This window comes from Watersipora subatra, chromosome 3 (assembly GCF_963576615.1).
Source record: "Watersipora subatra chromosome 3, tzWatSuba1.1, whole genome shotgun sequence".
Lineage (NCBI taxonomy): Eukaryota > Metazoa > Bryozoa > Gymnolaemata > Cheilostomatida > Watersiporidae > Watersipora > Watersipora subatra.
In genome coordinates this window covers 71910152-71929968 of record NC_088710.1, presented here as the reverse complement: position 1 = coordinate 71929968, position 19817 = coordinate 71910152, and the positions used below count along the sequence as shown (strand labels likewise).

At 38.3% G+C, this 19817-nt stretch overlaps 1 protein-coding gene across 1 annotated transcript; it reads left to right on the top strand.

Annotated features, from left to right (window-relative positions):
- Window positions 1-5488: 5488 nt before the first annotated feature.
- Window positions 5489-19739, top strand: LOC137389576 (transcription initiation factor TFIID subunit 2-like). Its single transcript, XM_068075624.1, has 26 exons — window positions 5489-5565; window positions 5668-5720; window positions 5833-5905; window positions 8272-8362; window positions 8499-8617; window positions 9005-9149; window positions 9282-9476; window positions 10180-10282; window positions 10785-10903; window positions 11000-11113; window positions 12156-12255; window positions 13527-13724; window positions 15175-15255; window positions 15392-15568; window positions 15878-16053; window positions 16253-16385; window positions 16564-16683; window positions 16785-16909; window positions 17085-17211; window positions 17399-17475; window positions 17593-17712; window positions 17839-17978; window positions 18330-18507; window positions 19025-19124; window positions 19233-19350; window positions 19491-19739. Exons 1-26 carry the CDS (start codon window positions 5541-5543, stop codon window positions 19685-19687), a joined length of 3204 nt encoding a protein of 1067 aa, XP_067931725.1. The 5' UTR covers window positions 5489-5540; the 3' UTR covers window positions 19688-19739.
- Window positions 19740-19817: the final 78 nt, after the last annotated feature.

Sequence of the window (19817 nt, the reverse complement as noted above, 5' to 3'; positions counted from 1 at the left end):
TACAAGCTCTTAAAGGCTCAAAAACTGCGAGCACTCTGCTATCTCTCAAACTTCTCATAATTACATTTCTTTATGTTGAATCTATGCAGTGATGAGTCATTTGCAATAATCAATATTGATCTGCATTACCATTAAAAACCAAAATGTGGGCTTTGGGACATATTTAAAGCTAAGTTGCATACACCCGTTTTCTGAATATCCTAAAATTCACAGATTTTCAATTTCCACAGATGAATGTAGTTCTTGGAAATTAAAATAAATATAAGATCATTTTTATGTGCTGGCTTCAATACAAACAAACACAGTTTAATTATGAAAGAAACAATGTACTGAAACCTACAAGTTTAGTATTAATGTACACTACCCTATTTGTATGTCTACTCCACTTGAAATTAATACATCGCACAGTGACCATAAATCATTATATCAACATTACAATGATTTAAGCTATTATGGTTAGCTTAATATGCCATGACGGATTTCCATACATTGACCTAGCTGCAAGTAGTATATGCATTAGTAAATCTGTAACAGTGAATTTGGGTACGAAATATTATAATTTTTGCCCAAAAAGTTATTTCAAATCAACACAAGGGTTTTAAACTAAAATCTGTAAACAATTACAATGTACTTTGTTATTCACAATCAATTGTAAGCATCTGTGAAAATTTACAACATTTTCTAGTCAGCTCCTAGTCAACCAGTCAACATGACATACAAAATTGGGCTCATTATCTGAACTTGATTAGAATGTACACAAAAAACTCAAATGGATTGTTAAAGTATTTGTATGTAGAAATAATGACAATATCATAGTTTGTTAGAGAATAGTTATTTATAAAAGATTGATAAGTTCATTAGTGTTCAATAACTCTGCATTATTGTGGCATACGCGTATACATGCCTAGACAAAGTATTTATGTTAGTGTAAAAGGCTTCAGCATTATTGTGCATTAAGATTAAATACTATTTCATCTGTATAGCCAGCAATGTACAGATGATTGTACAAACTACAAGTTGATGTTAAATTTATGTCAAATGTTTATAGTTGCACGCTTCAAGACATACTATGGTTGTAGTTTTTGATAGATTATAGCAAAAGCATGAGGCAAAGGTCTATGTTAATGTAGATTCAACTTTGTTGAATCTACATTAACATAGACCTTAAAAATCAGTAAACTATTATGTTGTATGTACAACTGCATAGGAATTTAAATAATAAAATAATGCGTGTCATAAAATATATGAGTATCACAATTCACATACTTCTTGCTTACTTGACTCTCAGTAACACACATTAGATTGACTTTCAGTAACACTCATTAGATTGACTCTCAGTAACACACACTAGATTGACTTTCAGTAACACACACTAGATTGACTCTCAGTAACACACACTAGATTGACTCTCAGTAACACACACTAGATTGACTCTCAGTAACACACACACTAGATTGACTCTCAGTAACACACACTAGATTGACTCTCAGTAACACACACTAGATTGACTCTTAGTAACACACACTAGATTGACTCTTAGTAACACACACTAGATTGACTCTCAGTAACACACACTAGATTGACTCTCAGTAACACACATTAGATTGACTCTCAGTAACACACACTAGATTGACTCTCAGTAACACACACTACATTGACTCTCAGTAACACATACTAGATTGACTCTCAGTAACACACACTAGATTGACTCTCAGTAACACACACTAGATTGACTCTTAGTAACACATACTAGATTGACTCTCAGTAACACATACTAGATTGACTCTCAGTAACACACACTAGATTGACTTTCAGTAACACACATTAGATTGACTTTCAGTAACACACACTAGATTGACTCTCAGTAACACACACTAGATTGACTCTTAGTAACACACACTAGATTGACTCTCAGTAACACACACTAGATTGACTCTCAGTAACACACATTAGATTGACTCTCAGTAACACACACTAGATTGACTCTTAGTAACACACACTAGATTGACTCTCAGTAACACACACTAGATTGACTCTCAGTAACACACACTAGATTGACTCTTAGTAACACATACTAGATTGACTCTCAGTAACACACACTAGATTGAATCTCAGTAACACACATTAGATTGACTCTCAGTAACACTCATTAGATTGACTCTCAGTAACACATGCTAGATTGACTCTCAGTAACACACACTAGATTGACTCTTAGTAACACACACTAGATTGACTCTCAGTAACACACATTAGATTGACTCTCAGTAACACTCATTAGATTGACTCTCAGTAACACACACTAGATTGACTCTCAGTAACACACACTAGACTGACTCTCAGTAACACACACTAGATTGACTCTCAGTAACACACACTAGATTGACTCTCAGTAACACACACTAGATTGACTCTCAGTAATACACACTAGATTGACTCTCAGTAACACACATTAGATTGACTCTCAGTAACACACACTAGATTGACTCTCAGTAACACACACTAGATTGACTCTCAGTAACACACACTAGATTGACTCTTAGTAACACACACTAGATTGACTCTTAGTAACACACACTAGATTGACTCTCAGTAACACACACTAGATTGACTCTCAGTAACACACATTAGATTGACTCTCAGTAACACACACTAGATTGACTCTCAGTAACACACACTAGATTGACTCTCAGTAACACACACTAGATTGACTCTCAGTAACACACATTAGATTGACTCTCAGTAACACACACTAGATTGACTCTTAGTAACACATACTAGATTGACTCTCAGTAACACACACTAGATTGACTCTCAGTAACACACATTAGATTGACTCTCAGTAACACTCATTAGATTGACTCTCAGTAACACATACTAGATTGACTCTCAGTAACACACACTAGATTGACTCTCAGTAACACACACTAGATTGACTCTTAGTAACACATACTAGATTGACTCTCAGTAACACACACTAGATTGACTCTCAGTAACACACACTAGATTGACTCTCAGTAACACACACTAGATTGACTCTCAGTAACACACACTAGATTGACTCTCAGTAATACACATTAGATTGACTCTCAGTAACACACACTAGATTGACTCTTAGTAACACATACTAGATTGACTCTCAGTAACACACACTAGATTGACTCTCAGTAACACACATTAGATTGACTCTCAGTAACACTCATTAGATTGACTCTCAGTAACACATACTAGATTGACTCTCAGTAACACACACTAGATTGACTCTCAGTAACACACACTAGATTGACTCTTAGTAACACATACTAGATTGACTCTCAGTAACACACACTAGATTGACTCTCAGTAACACACACTAGATTGACTCTCAGCAACACACACTAGATTGACTCTCAGTAACACACACTAGATTGACTCTCAGTAACACACACTAGATTGACTCTCAGTAACACACACTAGATTGACTCTTAGTAACACACATTAGATTGACTCTCAGTAACACACATTAGATTGACTCTCAGTAACACACACTAGATTGACTCTTAGTAACACACACTAGATTGACTCTCAGTAACACACATTAGATTGACTCTCAGTAACACACATTAGATTGACTCTCAGTAACACACACTAGATTGACTCTTAGTAACACACACTAGATTGACTCTCAGTAACACACACTAGATTGACTCTCAGTAACACACACTAGATTGACTCTCAGTAACACACACTAGATTAACTCTCTGTAACACACACTAGATTGACTCTCAGTAACACTCATTAGATTGACTCTCAGTAACACACACTAGATTGACTTTCAGTAACACACACTAGATTGACTCTTAGTAACACACACTAGATTGACTCTCAGTAACACTCATTAGATTGACTCTCAGTAACACACACTAGATTGACTCTTAGTAACACACACTAGATTGACTCTCAGTAACACACACTAGATTGACTCTCAGTAACACACATTAGATTGACTCTCAGTAACACTCATTAGATTGACTCTCAGTAACACACACTAGATTGACTCTCAGTAACACACACTAGATTGACTCTTAGTAACACACACTAGATTGACTCTCAGTAACACACATTAGATTGACTCTCAGTAACACACACTAGATTGACTCTCAGTAACACACACTAGATTGACTCTCAGTAACACACACTAGACTGACTCTCAGTAACACACACTAGATTGACTCTCAGTAACACACACTAGATTGACTCTCAGTAACACACACTAGATTGACTCTCAGTAACACACACTAGATTGACTCTCAGTAACACACATTAGATTGACTCACGTAACACACACTAGATTGACTCTCAGTAACACACACTAGATTGACTCTCAGTAACACACACTAGATTGACTCTTAGTAACACATACTAGATTGACTCTCAGTAACACACACTAGATTGACTCTCAGTAACACACATTAGATTGACTCTCAGTAACACACACTAGATTGACTCTCAGTAACACACATTAGATTGACTCTCAGTAACACACACTAGATTGACTCTCAGTAACACATACTAGATTGACTCTCAGTAACACACATTAGATTGACTCTCAGTAACACACATTAGATTGAACACTCCTACAAGACCTTCATGTGGCTCTACTTAATGCCCGTCTCACTCATGAAGAGAAGTTATTTTATTATCATGTCTTAATACTCAACTCTTGTTGCTGTCACTCATGCGGTACTTTTAGCTGATCAATGAAGGACAGGAGTTGTATATATGGTTGTATTAGTATGCAAAGTAGAACATATGTTATCAAGCTCAGTAACATTAATGCGGTAGAAAGGAACTAGTCAGGGATTACGTTGGATTCGTTAAGCAGTTTGTTTCGATAGAGGTTTAATGTGCAGCATATGAAATTTTGAAATTTATAAATTTCTGATACTTTTCATCTGACTTTATAACAGTTGTTTTGATATTCTATTTTTCCCAATTGTTGGCTTTGGTACACGAAAGAGTTTTGATAGCATTAAAATTACCAGAGCTTCTCCAATCTTATAAAAAAATTGTGGTATTTTCGCTCTACACTGGCTATAGAATCATGAGTTGGAGTTGTGCAGCTTTTGATGTATTATTTAGAGGTCGATTGCATTCTTGATAGAGGTATGTTTATCCCAATAATAAGATGATGATGAATTTTTTATATAATGTTTTATGTATTGTTTAAAATCACTTTTTACTGTAAAGCAGTCATGTCTCGCTATTACCTGTACATACTAGTGATACTACTGCTCTAGCGTGTATCTGTTGATAGAGCAATGGTTTACACATGAATAGTCGTTGAAATGGTTGTTTCCCTCTTGAGCTCCCTAATGTACTGCGCTTTAGATACAGTGTGGAATAACGCAGGTGGAGACAGTCAGTTAATCCCTACCTTAAGCAATGCCGTTAAATACATTGAAATAGTGTTCCTAGTTGTCATCTTTGCTTATCATTTGTGATTCTTGCAGGTCTCTAAACTCCTAATTAACCAGAAAGACAATGTGAGACCTTTTTAAAAGATGATGGCTGCAAACTTCAAGATAGGTAAGCTTGTTTTTTCATGGCTCTTCCCGCCCCTCAACATTTTCATAAAAAGCCATATCAGATTCTTTTCTCAGATTCAGCATTCTCTATCTTGTGTTGCAGTTCGCCAGAGACTTATCATCAGTAGAGTGCATTTCGAGAAGAGGCTAGTAGTTGTAAGTCTTAATAACCATGCTGTGGTTTCTCTTCGCTGACAGCTCCATGAATATTTCTCAAACTGAATATAACACCCGAAAAAACAATTATTGATTTATACACTGCTTGTAGGGTTTGGTAGAGCTACACCTGCTGCCTCTTACTCCTGATGTGCTGACTCTGCGTCTCAACTGTAGACAAAGCAATATCCTTTTCTTGTCATCATGCTAGTTACAATCATAAAAAATATAATGTAGTAAAATGGTTGTAATATTTATAAGTAATTCATATCATATGACAGGGGAGGTTGAGATTAGAAGTGCAGGGGCAGGGGGCAGGTGAGTTTAATAGATGTGCAGGGGTAGGGGGTAGGTGTGTATTTAATAGAAGTGCAGGGGTAGGGGCAGGTGAGTTTAATAGAAGTGCAGGGGTAGGGACAGGTGAGTTTAATAGAAGTGCAGGGGTAGGGGTAGGTGTGTATTTAATAGAAGTGCAGGAGTAGGGGCAGGTGAGTTTAATAGAAGTGCAGGGGTAGGGGCAGGTGAGTTTAATAGAAGTGCAGGGGTAGGGGCAGGTGAGTTTAATAGAAGTGCAGGAGTAGGGGCAGGTGAGTTTAGTAGAAGTGCAGGAGTAGGGGCAGGTGAGTTTAATAGAAGTGCAGGAGTAGGGGCAGGTGAGTTTAGTAGAAGTGCAGGAGTAGGGGCAGGTGAGTTTAATAGAAGTGCAGGAGTAGGGGCAGGTGAGTTTAATAGAAGTGCAGGAGTAGGGGCAGGTGAGTTTAATAGAAGTGCAGGGGTAGGGGCTGGTGAGTTTAATAGAAGTGCAGGAGTAGGGGCAGGTGAGTTTAGTAGAAGTGCAGGAGTAGGGGCAGGTGAGTTTAATAGAAGTGCAGGAGTAGGGACAGGTGAGTTTAATAGAAGTGCAGGGGTAGGGGTAGGTGAGTTTAATAGAAGTGCAGGAGTAGGGGCAGGTGAGTTTAATAGAAGTGCAGGGGTAGGGGGCAGGTGAGTTTAATAGAAGTGCAGGGGTAGGGGGCAGGTGAGTTTAATAGAAGTGCAGGAGTAGGGGCTGGTGAGTTTAATAGAAGTGCAGGGGTAGGGGCAGGTGAGTTTAATAGAAGTGCAGGAGTAGGGGCAGGTGAGTTTAATAGAAGTGCAGAGGTAGGGGCAGGTGAGTTTAATAGAAGTGCAGGGGTAGGGGCAGGTGAGTTTAATAGAAGTGCTGGAGTAGGGGCTGGTGAGTTTAGTAGAAGTGCAGGAGTAGGGGCAGGTGAGTTTAATAGAAGTGCAGGGGTAGGGGGCAGGTGAGTTTAATAGAAGTGCAGGGGTAGGGGGCAGGTGAGTTTAATAGAAGTGCAGGAGTAGGGGCTGGTGAGTTTAATAGAAGTGCAGGGGTAGGGGCAGGTGAGTTTAATAGAAGTGCAGGGGTAGGGGCAGGTGAGTTTAATAGAAGTGCAGGAGTAGGGGCAGGTGAGTTTAATAGAAGTGCAGGAGTAGGGACAGGTGAGTTTAATAGAAGTGCAGGGGTAGGGGTAGGTGAGTTTAATAGAAGTGCAGGAGTAGGGGCAGGTGAGTTTAATAGAAGTGCAGGGGTAGGGGGCAGGTGAGTTTAATAGAAGTGCAGGGGTAGGGGGCAGGTGAGTTTAATAGAAGTGCAGGAGTAGGGGCTGGTGAGTTTAATAGAAGTGCAGGGGTAGGGGCAGGTGAGTTTAATAGAAGTGCAGGAGTAGGGGCAGGTGAGTTTAATAGAAGTGCAGAGGTAGGGGCAGGTGAGTTTAATAGAAGTGCAGGGGTAGGGGCAGGTGAGTTTAATAGAAGTGCTGGAGTAGGGGCTGGTGAGTTTAGTAGAAGTGCAGGAGTAGGGGCAGGTGAGTTTAATAGTCAGAATAATGTGCTACATGAAGAGCATTAACAATCCTGTTCATAAGTTATTTGTAACATGGACATGTAAGTTCAAGCAATCAGTGAGCTCTGTCTACATAGTTTTTATATGAACTTGGAAAATTCTAGAGGTCTAGACAATAGATTACAGAATAAATCTAGAAATAGTAATTGATTTTGAGAAGTCAATCTCATTTTTTACTAGCGCATCAAACACATCCGTGTCAGTCTTTTCATGGAAATCATCAGAAGATGAGAAAGTGGTGAGTTGTTAGATGTTTGAGTATTCTTACAATTTTCTCTTGAAATAAAGCCTGTGCCATTACCAAAATATATTTATTGCTTTTGTCGCAACTCACAAAATATTCACTATTCAGCTATAATCAGCGGTGTTACTATTTCCTATCGTGAATCTAGCTATTACTCTAAGACTAATGGTATAAACAGAGTTTCGTTCAGAATGAATGCAATCATTAGTGGCCTAAAAGGGAAAAACAGCACTTGAGAAATATTGAGCGAATTCACTATTAAATCTGCCAGCTGATGCTAGCATTGAATGCTGATGTAATCACTTTGATTACGTATTTTAATTTGGTCCGCAATTTGCTGTAACTTGTCCTGGCTATAGCGATATGCTATACAGTTTGTCACTATTTTTTGTTAGTTCACTGTCCTTAACATAAGGTGATACGGATATTTGAGGTCCTAGTCAATGAAGTGATACCGGCTGACTATGACTATTGTGATCCAACAATAAAGATTGTTTCAGATGACAGATCCTTGTAAGTTACACACAGATATTCACTATATAATTAAATTTTGTTTTACCCGCAGTTGCTCAGCAATTTCAAACTGAATATAGCATTTGATTTGATAGATAACATCTAATAAAACCAACATTATTATCTCCTTTGTCAGAAGAAATCTGGACACATTCCAAAATAATCAACGCGAAGCTCTTGACTCTGTGGATGCGGATAAGAGACGAGGAGAGCTCACTATTTATCTACCTAAAGAGGTGGAGGGAGATATCAACAGTAGGCATTTTTCAATAATCTAATGTTCTGTTGTGCAATCGTCAATAACACGGAGGAATTCAAAATTTTGTATTAATATTTTTCGAAAGTGTGATAGAAGAGCCCTGAGGGGTTTCATTGGTAGCACCATACAATAGCAAACTAGAGTATATCGGTTTGACAGTTTCCAATTGTTACGGCTCACCAATCTTTACTAGGCTTTCTCTGATGGCTCTAAACGAGGACCCAAACTCTGATGATTGCCTTTCTATGTATATCAGTCGTGTAAAGTTGTGGAAGTACGTTTGTAATAAGCAATCTTATCCTTGTTAGCCCTTGTTTGTGCTGACTAAAGACTTAACATGGTATCGTTAGACAAGAACAAATGCGGTTTTATTGTTTATATAGATGGCAGACAATTCCGCGTGTCAGTGGAGTTTGCATTACTGGCACCAGCAGGAGGATTACATTTTGTCCTGCCTGTAATGGATGATGGGTCGCTGTTAAAGAACGCCATGCATATGTTCACATACGGTACTCCAAACTCCTCAAGGCTAGTCTACATCACTACCCGCTATACTATACTCTCAGACATTATCGCAGCATTCATGCATATCATTCAACATAACATTAGTTGTGAAAGTGGACAGAGGATGGGCCTCAGCTTTTTATTGTATCTCTTTAGGCTCTGGTTCCCTTGCGTTGACAGCTGCAATGAGCTTTGCACTTGGAAAATGGAAATTACAGTAGATGCTATGATGACGGCTGTTGCTCCGGGAGAGCTCATCGAAGCTGTTGTGTCAGCTGATGGCAAAGAAAAAACATATTTCTATGAGTTAGATGTTCCAACATCTGCGTGTAACATCGCTCTGGCCATTGGGTAGGTGATATTCCTTGCAGGACTTTAGCAATGGCAAAACTGATACTTTTGGTGCTAATTATTGGCCACTTCTCAAAGCACAATAACAGGTGTAATCTGTCAAGATGCTTCCTTCCACACACCAAATCTACCAATCATCCATCTTTGCTTAAAAACCATCTGCTACTCTACTGGTAGATTCTTTTTTTACTACTATTTAACAGCATCTCCACATGTTCTCTTATAATCATATCACTTTTTCTTATTCTGTGGTTTGATCTTATGAAAGACAGTAATTATATATCCAGCTTCTTTCTGGAATATTCTCTATCTGCTTTTATGCATTGCTCTGCGATTGCGGTGAGTCATAGCGCTACCTTTAGAGATCATGATTTAGTTATGGCTACTGTTATTATTCTAAATAAATGTCAAGGAGTGTATCTGTTGCTCATGCAATGGCTGTGTCCTAATAAGATTACTTTGTTTGTTTGGTATGCCTTGAGCCAGTTGAAAATTTTAGAGCTGGAGGTGGTCAGATAGTTAACACCATTGACAATTGTAGTGGACAGACAGTCCAACACAAGATCTTTCATGCGTGAGGTATGAAAACTTACTCTCATGCTGGGCAGGCATCGTGAAGGCCAATGTCTCATATGCTTGCCCTTACAGTTTGTTCATCATTTATGCTTGTGTGAATGAGAAGTTGTACAAGCGGTCGTTGTAGGCCATTTGAGTGCTACGTGGACTCGAGCAGGAATGAAGTGAAGCATTACTGTCTGCCCCACCTCATGCCCATCCTTAAGTGCACTACTGAGACACTGCATGAGGTCTGTGAGCTCGGTTATAATATAAACAGCTCGGCTGCATTACTTAACCATAAGAATTAAGAGTCGATCAATTTCGCCGAATCATTTAAGTCCTAACTCTGACATACAGAGCACTGAAATTCTTCTTCTCAGTAACAGCCCTTCTGGTTTGAAGTTAGATCTTGTCAGATCAACTCGACCAGCATGTTAATATTGCAAGGAAGAGACAATAATCTCAGTCTGTTGTGTGACTACGTTGATACTGCAAGGCTTAAGCAACATTTATTAACTCTCATATAGTATATTGCGCAATCGTTTATTTTAAAGAGTGTTACAACGATTCAACCGCTTTCATTTTTCATTGTATTTTATAGTTCCAAACAATTAGATACAATGAAATATTTTGTATTCAATTTTTGGCTGTAAATTTTGCTGGTGTATATAGAAGCAACGAATGTCGAATTATGCCAATGTTATACCAGCTATCGAGGTTCAAAAGGCATATCTCATTCTATATTTGTAGGCATTTGAATTCTATGAAGAAATGCTCTCTGTGAGGTACCCATACCCAGCGTATAAGCAAGTCTTTGTAGATGAGGCGTATGTGAACTCACAGACCTTTGCATCTATGACAATATTCAAGTTGGTATACAAAGAGTGTATATTATTTGATATGTATGCATAATTGTTTTACATACAAGTTATACGGATAGAATACGGTGAGTATAACTGTTGTAGCACCAATCTCCTGCATTCCGCCAGAATCATTGACCAGAATCCACTTAGCAGATTTGCGCAAGCACACGGTATTGCTCAGCAGTTCTTTGGTTGCTTCATCTCTCGAAAGACTTGGTTGGTATCAATATTCTTTTACTAGCTATTGATAAATATGTCTGTGTCTCACTCATCTTGCCTACTGTCTATAGTCTATGAGTGTTGCTTCATATCTCCTGTCTATATTCTAAGACTGAGCCCTAGTCCGACTAACTTTACAGTCTAAATTTTAGGCTGTCTCATGGTTGTTATTTGCATTCTATAATTACAGCACTAGTGTACGTGTCTGCTGTCTATATTATAGGACTAATGTAACACGTCTGCTGTCTATATTACAGGACTAATGTATCATGTCTGCTGTCTATATTACAGGACTAATGTATCATGTCTGCTGTCTATATTATAGGACTAATGTATCACGTCTGCTGTCTATATTACAGGACTAATGTATCATGTCTGCTGTCTATATTACAGGACTAATGTATCATGTCTGCTGTCTATATTATAGGACTAATGTATCATGTCTGCTGCCTATATTACAGGACTAATGTATCATGTCTGCTGTCTATATTACAGGACTAATGTATCATGTCTGCTGTCTATATTATAGGACTAATGTATCATGTCTACTGTGTATATTATAGGACTAATGTATCATGTCTGCTGTCTATATTATAGGACTAATGTATCATGTCTGCTGTCTATATTACAGGACTAATGTATCACGTCTGCTGTCTATATTACAGGACTAATGTATCATGTCTGCTGTCTATATTACAGGACTAATGTATCATGTTTGCTGTCTATATTACAGGACTAATGTATCATGTCTGTTGTCTATATTATAGGGCTAATGTATCATGGCTACTGTGTATATTATAGGACTAATGTATCATGTCTGCTGTCTATATTATAGGACTAATGTATCATGTCTGCTGTCGATATTACAGGACTAATGTATCATGTCTGCTGTCTATATTATAGAACTAATGTATCATGTCTGCTATCTATATTATAGAACTAATGTATCACGTCTGCTGTCTATATTATAGAACTAATGAATCATGTCGGCTGTTTATGTTGTTAGACTGATGTATTGCACTTGCTGTCTTTATTGCAGGACAGATGCCTGGCTAACAGTTGGCATTTCCAAGTACCTAGCTTACCAGTATCAGAAAGCCACATTTGGGAATAATGAGTACAGATATGCAGTCAGACAGGTAAACAGTAACAGTCTGTCAGTTCCTCTGGGTTCCATCAGTATTAGAAGTTATTAGTTACGAGTGGCTGCTCGATGAAGCTATATTTTTACTGCAGTACATTTTGTTGCTGAAGAAATAAATTTGTAGTCTTCTCTATAAAACTCTACATCAGTCAAATATACTTCAAAATCATATGTACAATATTAACGGCTGGCTGCAGTTTTATTAATTTCATATCAATGCATGCTTCTATTTTGGCTAATCAGATATGTCGACATCTGGTCATCCATTATTGTTTATCAGTTTTAGGTGTACATGTGTTTACACGCTCGAAAGCTAGCAGTTTTATTACCATTATACGGGATTCTCTGCTCTACAGATATTCAGGGAAACTCTGTACTGTAGATACTCAGTAACACTCTGTACTGTAGATACTCAGTGACACTCTGTACTGCAGATACTCAGTAACACTCTGTACTATAGATACTCAGGGACACTCCGTAGTGTAGATACTCAGTGACACTCTGTACTGTTGATACTCAGTAACACTCTGTACTGTAGATACTCAGTGACACTCTGTACTATAGATACTCATGGACACTCCGTAGTGTAGATACTCAGTGACACTCTGTACTGTAGATACTCAGTGGCACTCTGTACTGTAGATACCCAGTGACACTCTGTACTGTAGATACTCAGTGACGCTCTGTACTGTAGATACTCAGTAACACTCTGTACTGTAGATACTCAGTGACACTCTGTACTGTAGATACTCAGTAACACTCTTTACTGTAGATACTCAATGACACTCTGCACTGTAGATACTCAGTAACACTCTGTACTGTAGATACTCAGTGACACTCTGTACTGTAGATACTCAGTGACACTCTGTACTGCAGATACTCAGTAACACTATGTACTGTAGATACTCAGTGACACTCTGTACTGTAGTTACTCAGTAACACTCTGTAATGTAGATACTCAGTAACACTCTGTACTGTAGATGTTCAGTGACACTCTGTACTGTAAATACTCAGTAACTCTCTGTACTGTAGATATTCACTGACACTCTGTACTGTAGATACCCAGTAACACTCTGTACTATAGATACTCAGTAACACTCTGTACTGTAGATACTCAGTGACACTCTGTACTGTAAATACTCAGTAACTCTCTGTACTGTAGATATTCACTGACACTCTGTACTGTAGATATTCACTGACACTCTGTACTGTAGATACCCAGTAACACTCTGTACTGTAGATACTTAGTGACACTCTGTACTGTAGATGCTAAGTGATGTCTGGGAATATGAACAGAATGAGGCACCTATTGTTCTTGACTCATCTAATAGCAAGAGCAGCGCTTACTTTGATATCACCATACCCCAGACATTGCCCTCCAATTACCTTGATGCTTTTACAAAAAAGTCTTGTCTTGTATTGAGGATGCTGGAGAACAGACTCGGTAAAGAGCTTCTTCTCCAGGTGAGATCCTAATAAAACACATTTAAGACATACTTTATCTGTTTGTTCACGAACTCTCTGTCCGTTTTTGGAGGTAATCCCGATTTCTACCTGTATATAAAACTTGACGATTTGAAGTGCATAAATCATTGCATTTTATTGCAATATTCATTGTGTTAACAGTTTTTTAGTTATTCTCCAAATTTCGAAGAACTGTTGTCGATCAAGTCGTTTCTTACATTTGCACAGTTGTTAATACAAACCTCGCTGAATATAATAACACTATACTTTGACAAGTATATTTCATTTCCAAACATGTTTACGCTGACTCTATATTGTAATTTTGAAAAATGAGAACAGGTGAAGGTATGAGTTGATCTTTTAAAAGAATATATTTATCAGTTTAAAACAACAAGAATATTAGTTTTACATTTATTTAATCGACCAATAATGTTTTCACAATTTTATGCAAGGTTGTACTGAAGAATATGAGAATACATTCAAGAATGAAGTTACATGTTACTGTCATTCTATTTATTTGTAATCTAATGATTAACTGCCGTATTCGAGGCACTGATTAGCACTGCGCTTAACAATGTATGCCACAAACTTGGCAATAAGACCCGATGTCTAAGCCACTTTCTGCCACATGTCTGAGCCGGTCTCATCTAAAGGAAGTTAACATTTGAAGATATTGTTCTGATCCGCTGAAGATTTTAGTCATACAGGATTCATCATCTCAACAAAGACTCTGGAGAAACACTTAATGCGTGAAAAAGCACTAATTATGTTGTCACAATTCGCTAACATGTCACTGAGTTGTTGCTTTGTTGTTAACATCATGTGATTTTAGTGTTAGCATCACACAGCGGTAATGTTAACATGATGTTGTAATGTAGCATTAGTGTTACTATGGTGTATCATTGGAGTTAGTATTATGTAACTATATTCCGACCTCAAGTTTGTTACTGTACTTTGATATTGTAGTGTTAACACAATATATCAATAGTGTTAACATTAAGTAGCTATGTTAGTAACAACATGTATAGCCACAGTTTCAGTAAGATGTAGCTGCTGTGCTAATGCTATGTAGCTGTAATGTTATCACTTTGCTGCTGTTATGTTAAGATGGCTAAAGCTTAACTTCTAGTCATCGGTATGGCTTCACTGTAGCACTTAATGACATCATGATTGAGGCCTTAATATAATCAGTCTTTGTATAACATTTCTCTCTATTTCTGGTCAATTGATCAAATTACGTTTTATGCAAAATTTGTGCGCTTGGAGAATTCATATGAATGTTTACAATTAATGCGTAATGTTGATACATAACAGATTATTCTTTTGTCACATTCTATTAGCAGGAAATTTTTATTTGTTGACTATATGGTTAGATAGCCTTGACCTGTCATGAACAGAGTGAACCTGTTTGTCATCACTTCCATTCACCCGCTGTTTCCGGTTTGTGTAGGTGTTCAATAAGATGCTCTCTCTCGCGTCCCTTTCAGCTAATCCAGAGATGTGGGACAACATTATGATCTCAACTAAGTCGGTCAGTTTGTTATTTATCATCATTCCAGCAGCTGACTACTCTGCTCGCTACTCTGTAATCATACTCATTTCAGTGTGCGGACGATTGGCATACACTGTGAGAAGCAAAGTAAAATCCTATTTTTTACTGTTTCTAGTTCATCCAAAGCGTGTTCACAGTGACTGGAAAGGACCTCGAAGTGTTCATCGACCAGTGGGTCTACCAGTCTGGCTGCGCTTATTTCAATGGAAACTTTGTCTTCAACAGGAAGAGAAATGTGGTGGAGCTTGAGCTAAAACAGGACATGTCTGGTAAAGGGGTGCACAAATATGTGGTGAGTCAGCCGGCAGCGTTTGCATCCTATCTTCTCTATGATATATGGTGCTGCGGAATATATTATTATCATCTCAGGAGCCCAATTGAGTACACTAGAGTCGTCTACTGGTTGTGCATGGAAATCTTTGATTTGAAACAGGGTCAGCATCTAATCGTATTGATAAGGGCTTTGAAATTGCATCCAAATTCTTATCATTTACCATCTCAAGTATTGATATGTGTTAGTTGGAGTGTGGTACTAGAGTTTCTAAAGGTCATACAGGCTAAATGCCTGTTGCTTGTACGAAGAGCGCATTGCATTTTACAGGGCCCTTTGACTGTCACCATACAGGAACTCGATGGTTCATTTAATCATACTTTCAAAATAGAGGAAAATAAGACAAAGTTTGAGATCACATGCCACTCGAAAAGCAGAAGGCAAAAAAAGAAGAAGATTCCCTTAATGACCGGTGAAGAGATAGATATAGATCTTACAGCTATGGAGTGAGTCACCGTTTTCTTTGAAGTCAAAGCTATGCTTTCTATTTTCAACTAAACTCAAGCATACAAGAGGCCCTTCTAATCTTCCGCCCTCTGAATGCCAATCTTAATGGTAGAGAAGTTATTTTACTCTCACAGCGGAGTATGACATGAGACATATCTTCACCTCTTACCTTTCTCATACGCGCATCCGCTGTTGTAGTGCTGACTCACCCGTTCTTTGGCTACGAATTGACCCTGATATGCAGGTGTTAAGGAAGGTGCAATGGGAGCAGCCTGACTTCATGTGGCAGTATCAGTTAAGGCATGAGAGGGATGTGGTTGCTCAGGCTGAGGTACCGAAACTAGTTATACCTTGTGTAGTAGCGGTATTTGAGTATACCATTCTCATATATTCCTCAGCGCTAGCATCGTTTTTGTTCATCACAGCAAAACTGTTTTTATTGTCGTCTGCAGCATGCGCTAAAACATCTCAAGATTACGCAAGATCAAGCATGCATACCGGTGTTGTAGGCTTTGGATATGCTCAGCTCCTTCCCAACGGCAGCGACGAGGCAGACTCTTATGGACATCATAGATGATGATCATTGCTTTTACAGAGTGCGAATGAGCGGTGCCCATTGCCTCGTCACTGTGAGTCGTGCGAGTGGCCATTCATAGGTCATTAGCATAGTTGGAGTCTTGGGTGTGCTTTAGCCCATGTCATCACCCACCATCTTAGCCCTCTTTTTTAGGTTGCTAATGAGATGGCGAGTACCTGGGCTGGCCCTCCCGCTATGATGAATATGTTTAAAAAGAAATTTGGATCATATTCTGCTCCGGATATCGTCAGACAGCTAAGATTTAAAAACTTTCAGTTGTAAGTAGCCTTCGGTGCAGTTGAGATTTTGGCATTTTAGTTTTCTATGACCTCTATGGAAAGTATTGTCATGCTAGCATTGCTATAACACTGGAACTATTCAATTGTACATAGCGTAATTAATTTTTTTACAAATAGCATATGAAAATTTGAAATGTTACACATGGGCTTGCAGATATTATCTACAAAGAGCGATACCACTGGCCATGGCAAGTCTCAGAAATACACACAGTATCTGTCCCAGTGAAGTGCTCAAATTTATCTTTGACCTGTTTAAGTATAGTGATAATAGCCGCAACAAGGTCAGTCTACTTGTTTCATGGCTAGTATCATTTTTTTTAATTCTATACACAGAAATCTTCATTGCGTGAAACAAAGCAAAAATATTATTTACACCAAACTACTAGAACATTCTATTATTTAGAACTTTAAACGATTATGTAGAACTGTTAAAACACTCAGTTATCTCCCCTGTGTTCTCTCTTGCAGTACTCGGACTGCTACTACACAGCCTCTCTAGTGGAAGCTGCCACCAACACAATCACTCCAGCTATCATACTTGCAAGGTCAGTCCAGAGGCTCTGGGTATCCACATCCATTTGTGTTTGCCATTAGACATATCATTGATGTACTATAAACTTTTGACTGGCCCGCCTTTATAAATATATTTTGTGTGCTTGAAGTGCGGGTAGCATGGACCATCAAACACTCTCGAATGAGTCCAAGGTCCTGTTAGAGGAGATCACAAGGCTGCTTAACCTCGAGAAACTTCTTCCATCTTACAGAAATGTCATCACCATCAGGTGCTTGCATTCCGTCTGCTTTTAATTATTTCGTGCTTGCTACCAGAAAACCTCTCCTGTCTGCAGAATGTTATCTTTTTAATAAAACTTGTTTTCTGTATCTATCTCAATGTTTTTTCTTTGTAGCTGTCTCAGGTGTCTGAGAGTTTTGCAGCAGAATGGTCACCTGCCAAGTACACCCACCTTCTTCAAGAGTTATGCCCAATACGGCATGTTTATAGATATCCGTCTGGCAGCTCTCACTATCATCAGCGAGTTTTTAAATGGTAATCACCTATGTCACATGATCAGAAATTTTCTTAACTCGTGCAAGGCCCAGCTGCTCTTGTTGCCATAACTAGTCATACTTGTTGCCATAACTAGTCATACTTGTTGCCATAACTAGTCATTCTTGTTGCCATAACTAGTCATACTTGTTGCAATAACTAGGCATACTTTTTGTTGCCATAACTAGTCATACTTGTTGCCATAACTAGTCATACTTGTTGCAATAACTAGTCATACTTGTTGTTGCCATAACTAGTCATACTTGTTGTTGCCATAACTAGTCATACTTGTTGCCATAACTAGTCATACTTGTTGCCATAACTAGTCATAGTGCTTTTATTGTGCTACAGAAGGAGCAGCCCAGAAACCACAGCTTGACTATCTGCTAGATATGGCATCATCAGACCCAGTGCCCCGTGTGAGACTTCATATAATGAGTGACCTCGTGAAGCAGTGTGCAGCCATAACATCGCTCGCAACAGACGCTGACAACTATGAGATCAACTGCAGGCTTTGGCGACTCATGAAGTTAGTTGATGGAACTACCTTCTTTTCAAATACTCATGTAGCTTTATTTAAACTGCCTTATATAAAGCTATATGAGTATATAGCTTTATATAAGGCATATATAAAGCTATATACTCATATAACTATATATGAGTATAAGCTTTATATATAATTGTCTGCTGTCAATAATTATATATATTGTTTAAGCTCGCATAACTTTGCTAGTATATGTGATTATAATTGTCTGCTGTCAATAACTATATATATTGTTTAAGCCCGCATGACTTTGCTAGTATATGTGCAACCTTATCATCAGTGTACGTATCTTGTATTACAGACATCATAGATCAGACAGCCTATGTATGCTCACGACTATTGATTTACATACATAAGAGAGTCTGTGATACGAATTTAAAAGAAACATGTATTCTACTCCTTTATAGTTCATGGCAGCTTGTCATCAACTCAGTAATGAACTTGTAGTACATTCATTTAGTTTCAGTAGTTGTCTGTCCTCTACCTGGTCTATATCTTACAGCCTGTTCTGTGGCCAAGATGCGTTGCTGTGTGCGGAAGTTGTTGAACTTTACTATAAGTTGTATGGTCGAAGGAGTCTCACATACGTACCTCGAGAGCAGGTGAGTTCCTTTTTATAATAACCACTGAAGGGAACTTTTAAATGTATTACGGTTAGACCTCTATTTCAGGCTACAGCTAACAGTATTTTTCATTTATATTTATTGTAGAGCTATATTGGTCACCAGGAAGGTGTGCTGAGTCAAATGTCCGAGGGAGTAGAAGCGGAAACGATTTATGATGACACCGGACAAGACCAGTTTGGAATGGCAGATTATAGCTATCAAGGTGAAACATTGCGCTTGACACCAAAACCATTTTGAAAATGCTATAAAATATTAAATATTCCATTGTTCTATGTTCGGTGTCGGCGGATCGGTGGATCCTTGCAGGAGGCATTATTGTAATAAATGCTGAACTATTTACAGATACAGCGGAAAATAAGTCAAGGTTAAAGAAGAAAAAGAAGAAGAACAAGCACAAACATAAACACAAGTCAGAGAGAAAGGAACGCGAGGAAGGAATGAGGCAGCCAACGCTCTCCCACATTCCAGTCGGACTTCCTATTCTCGACACAATGGCTCAGCTCAGTGAGCCAAGTTCCCCTGAAATGGATGACATTTGATGGAGCCAATGGTGCCAAACCATAACACAGCTTATCATGTGACATTGTCTATCATGTGACACTGTCTGGTACTCCGTTATGCGCTTTCTATCTAACACTACAATATATACCTTATTGTATCAGTTATGCT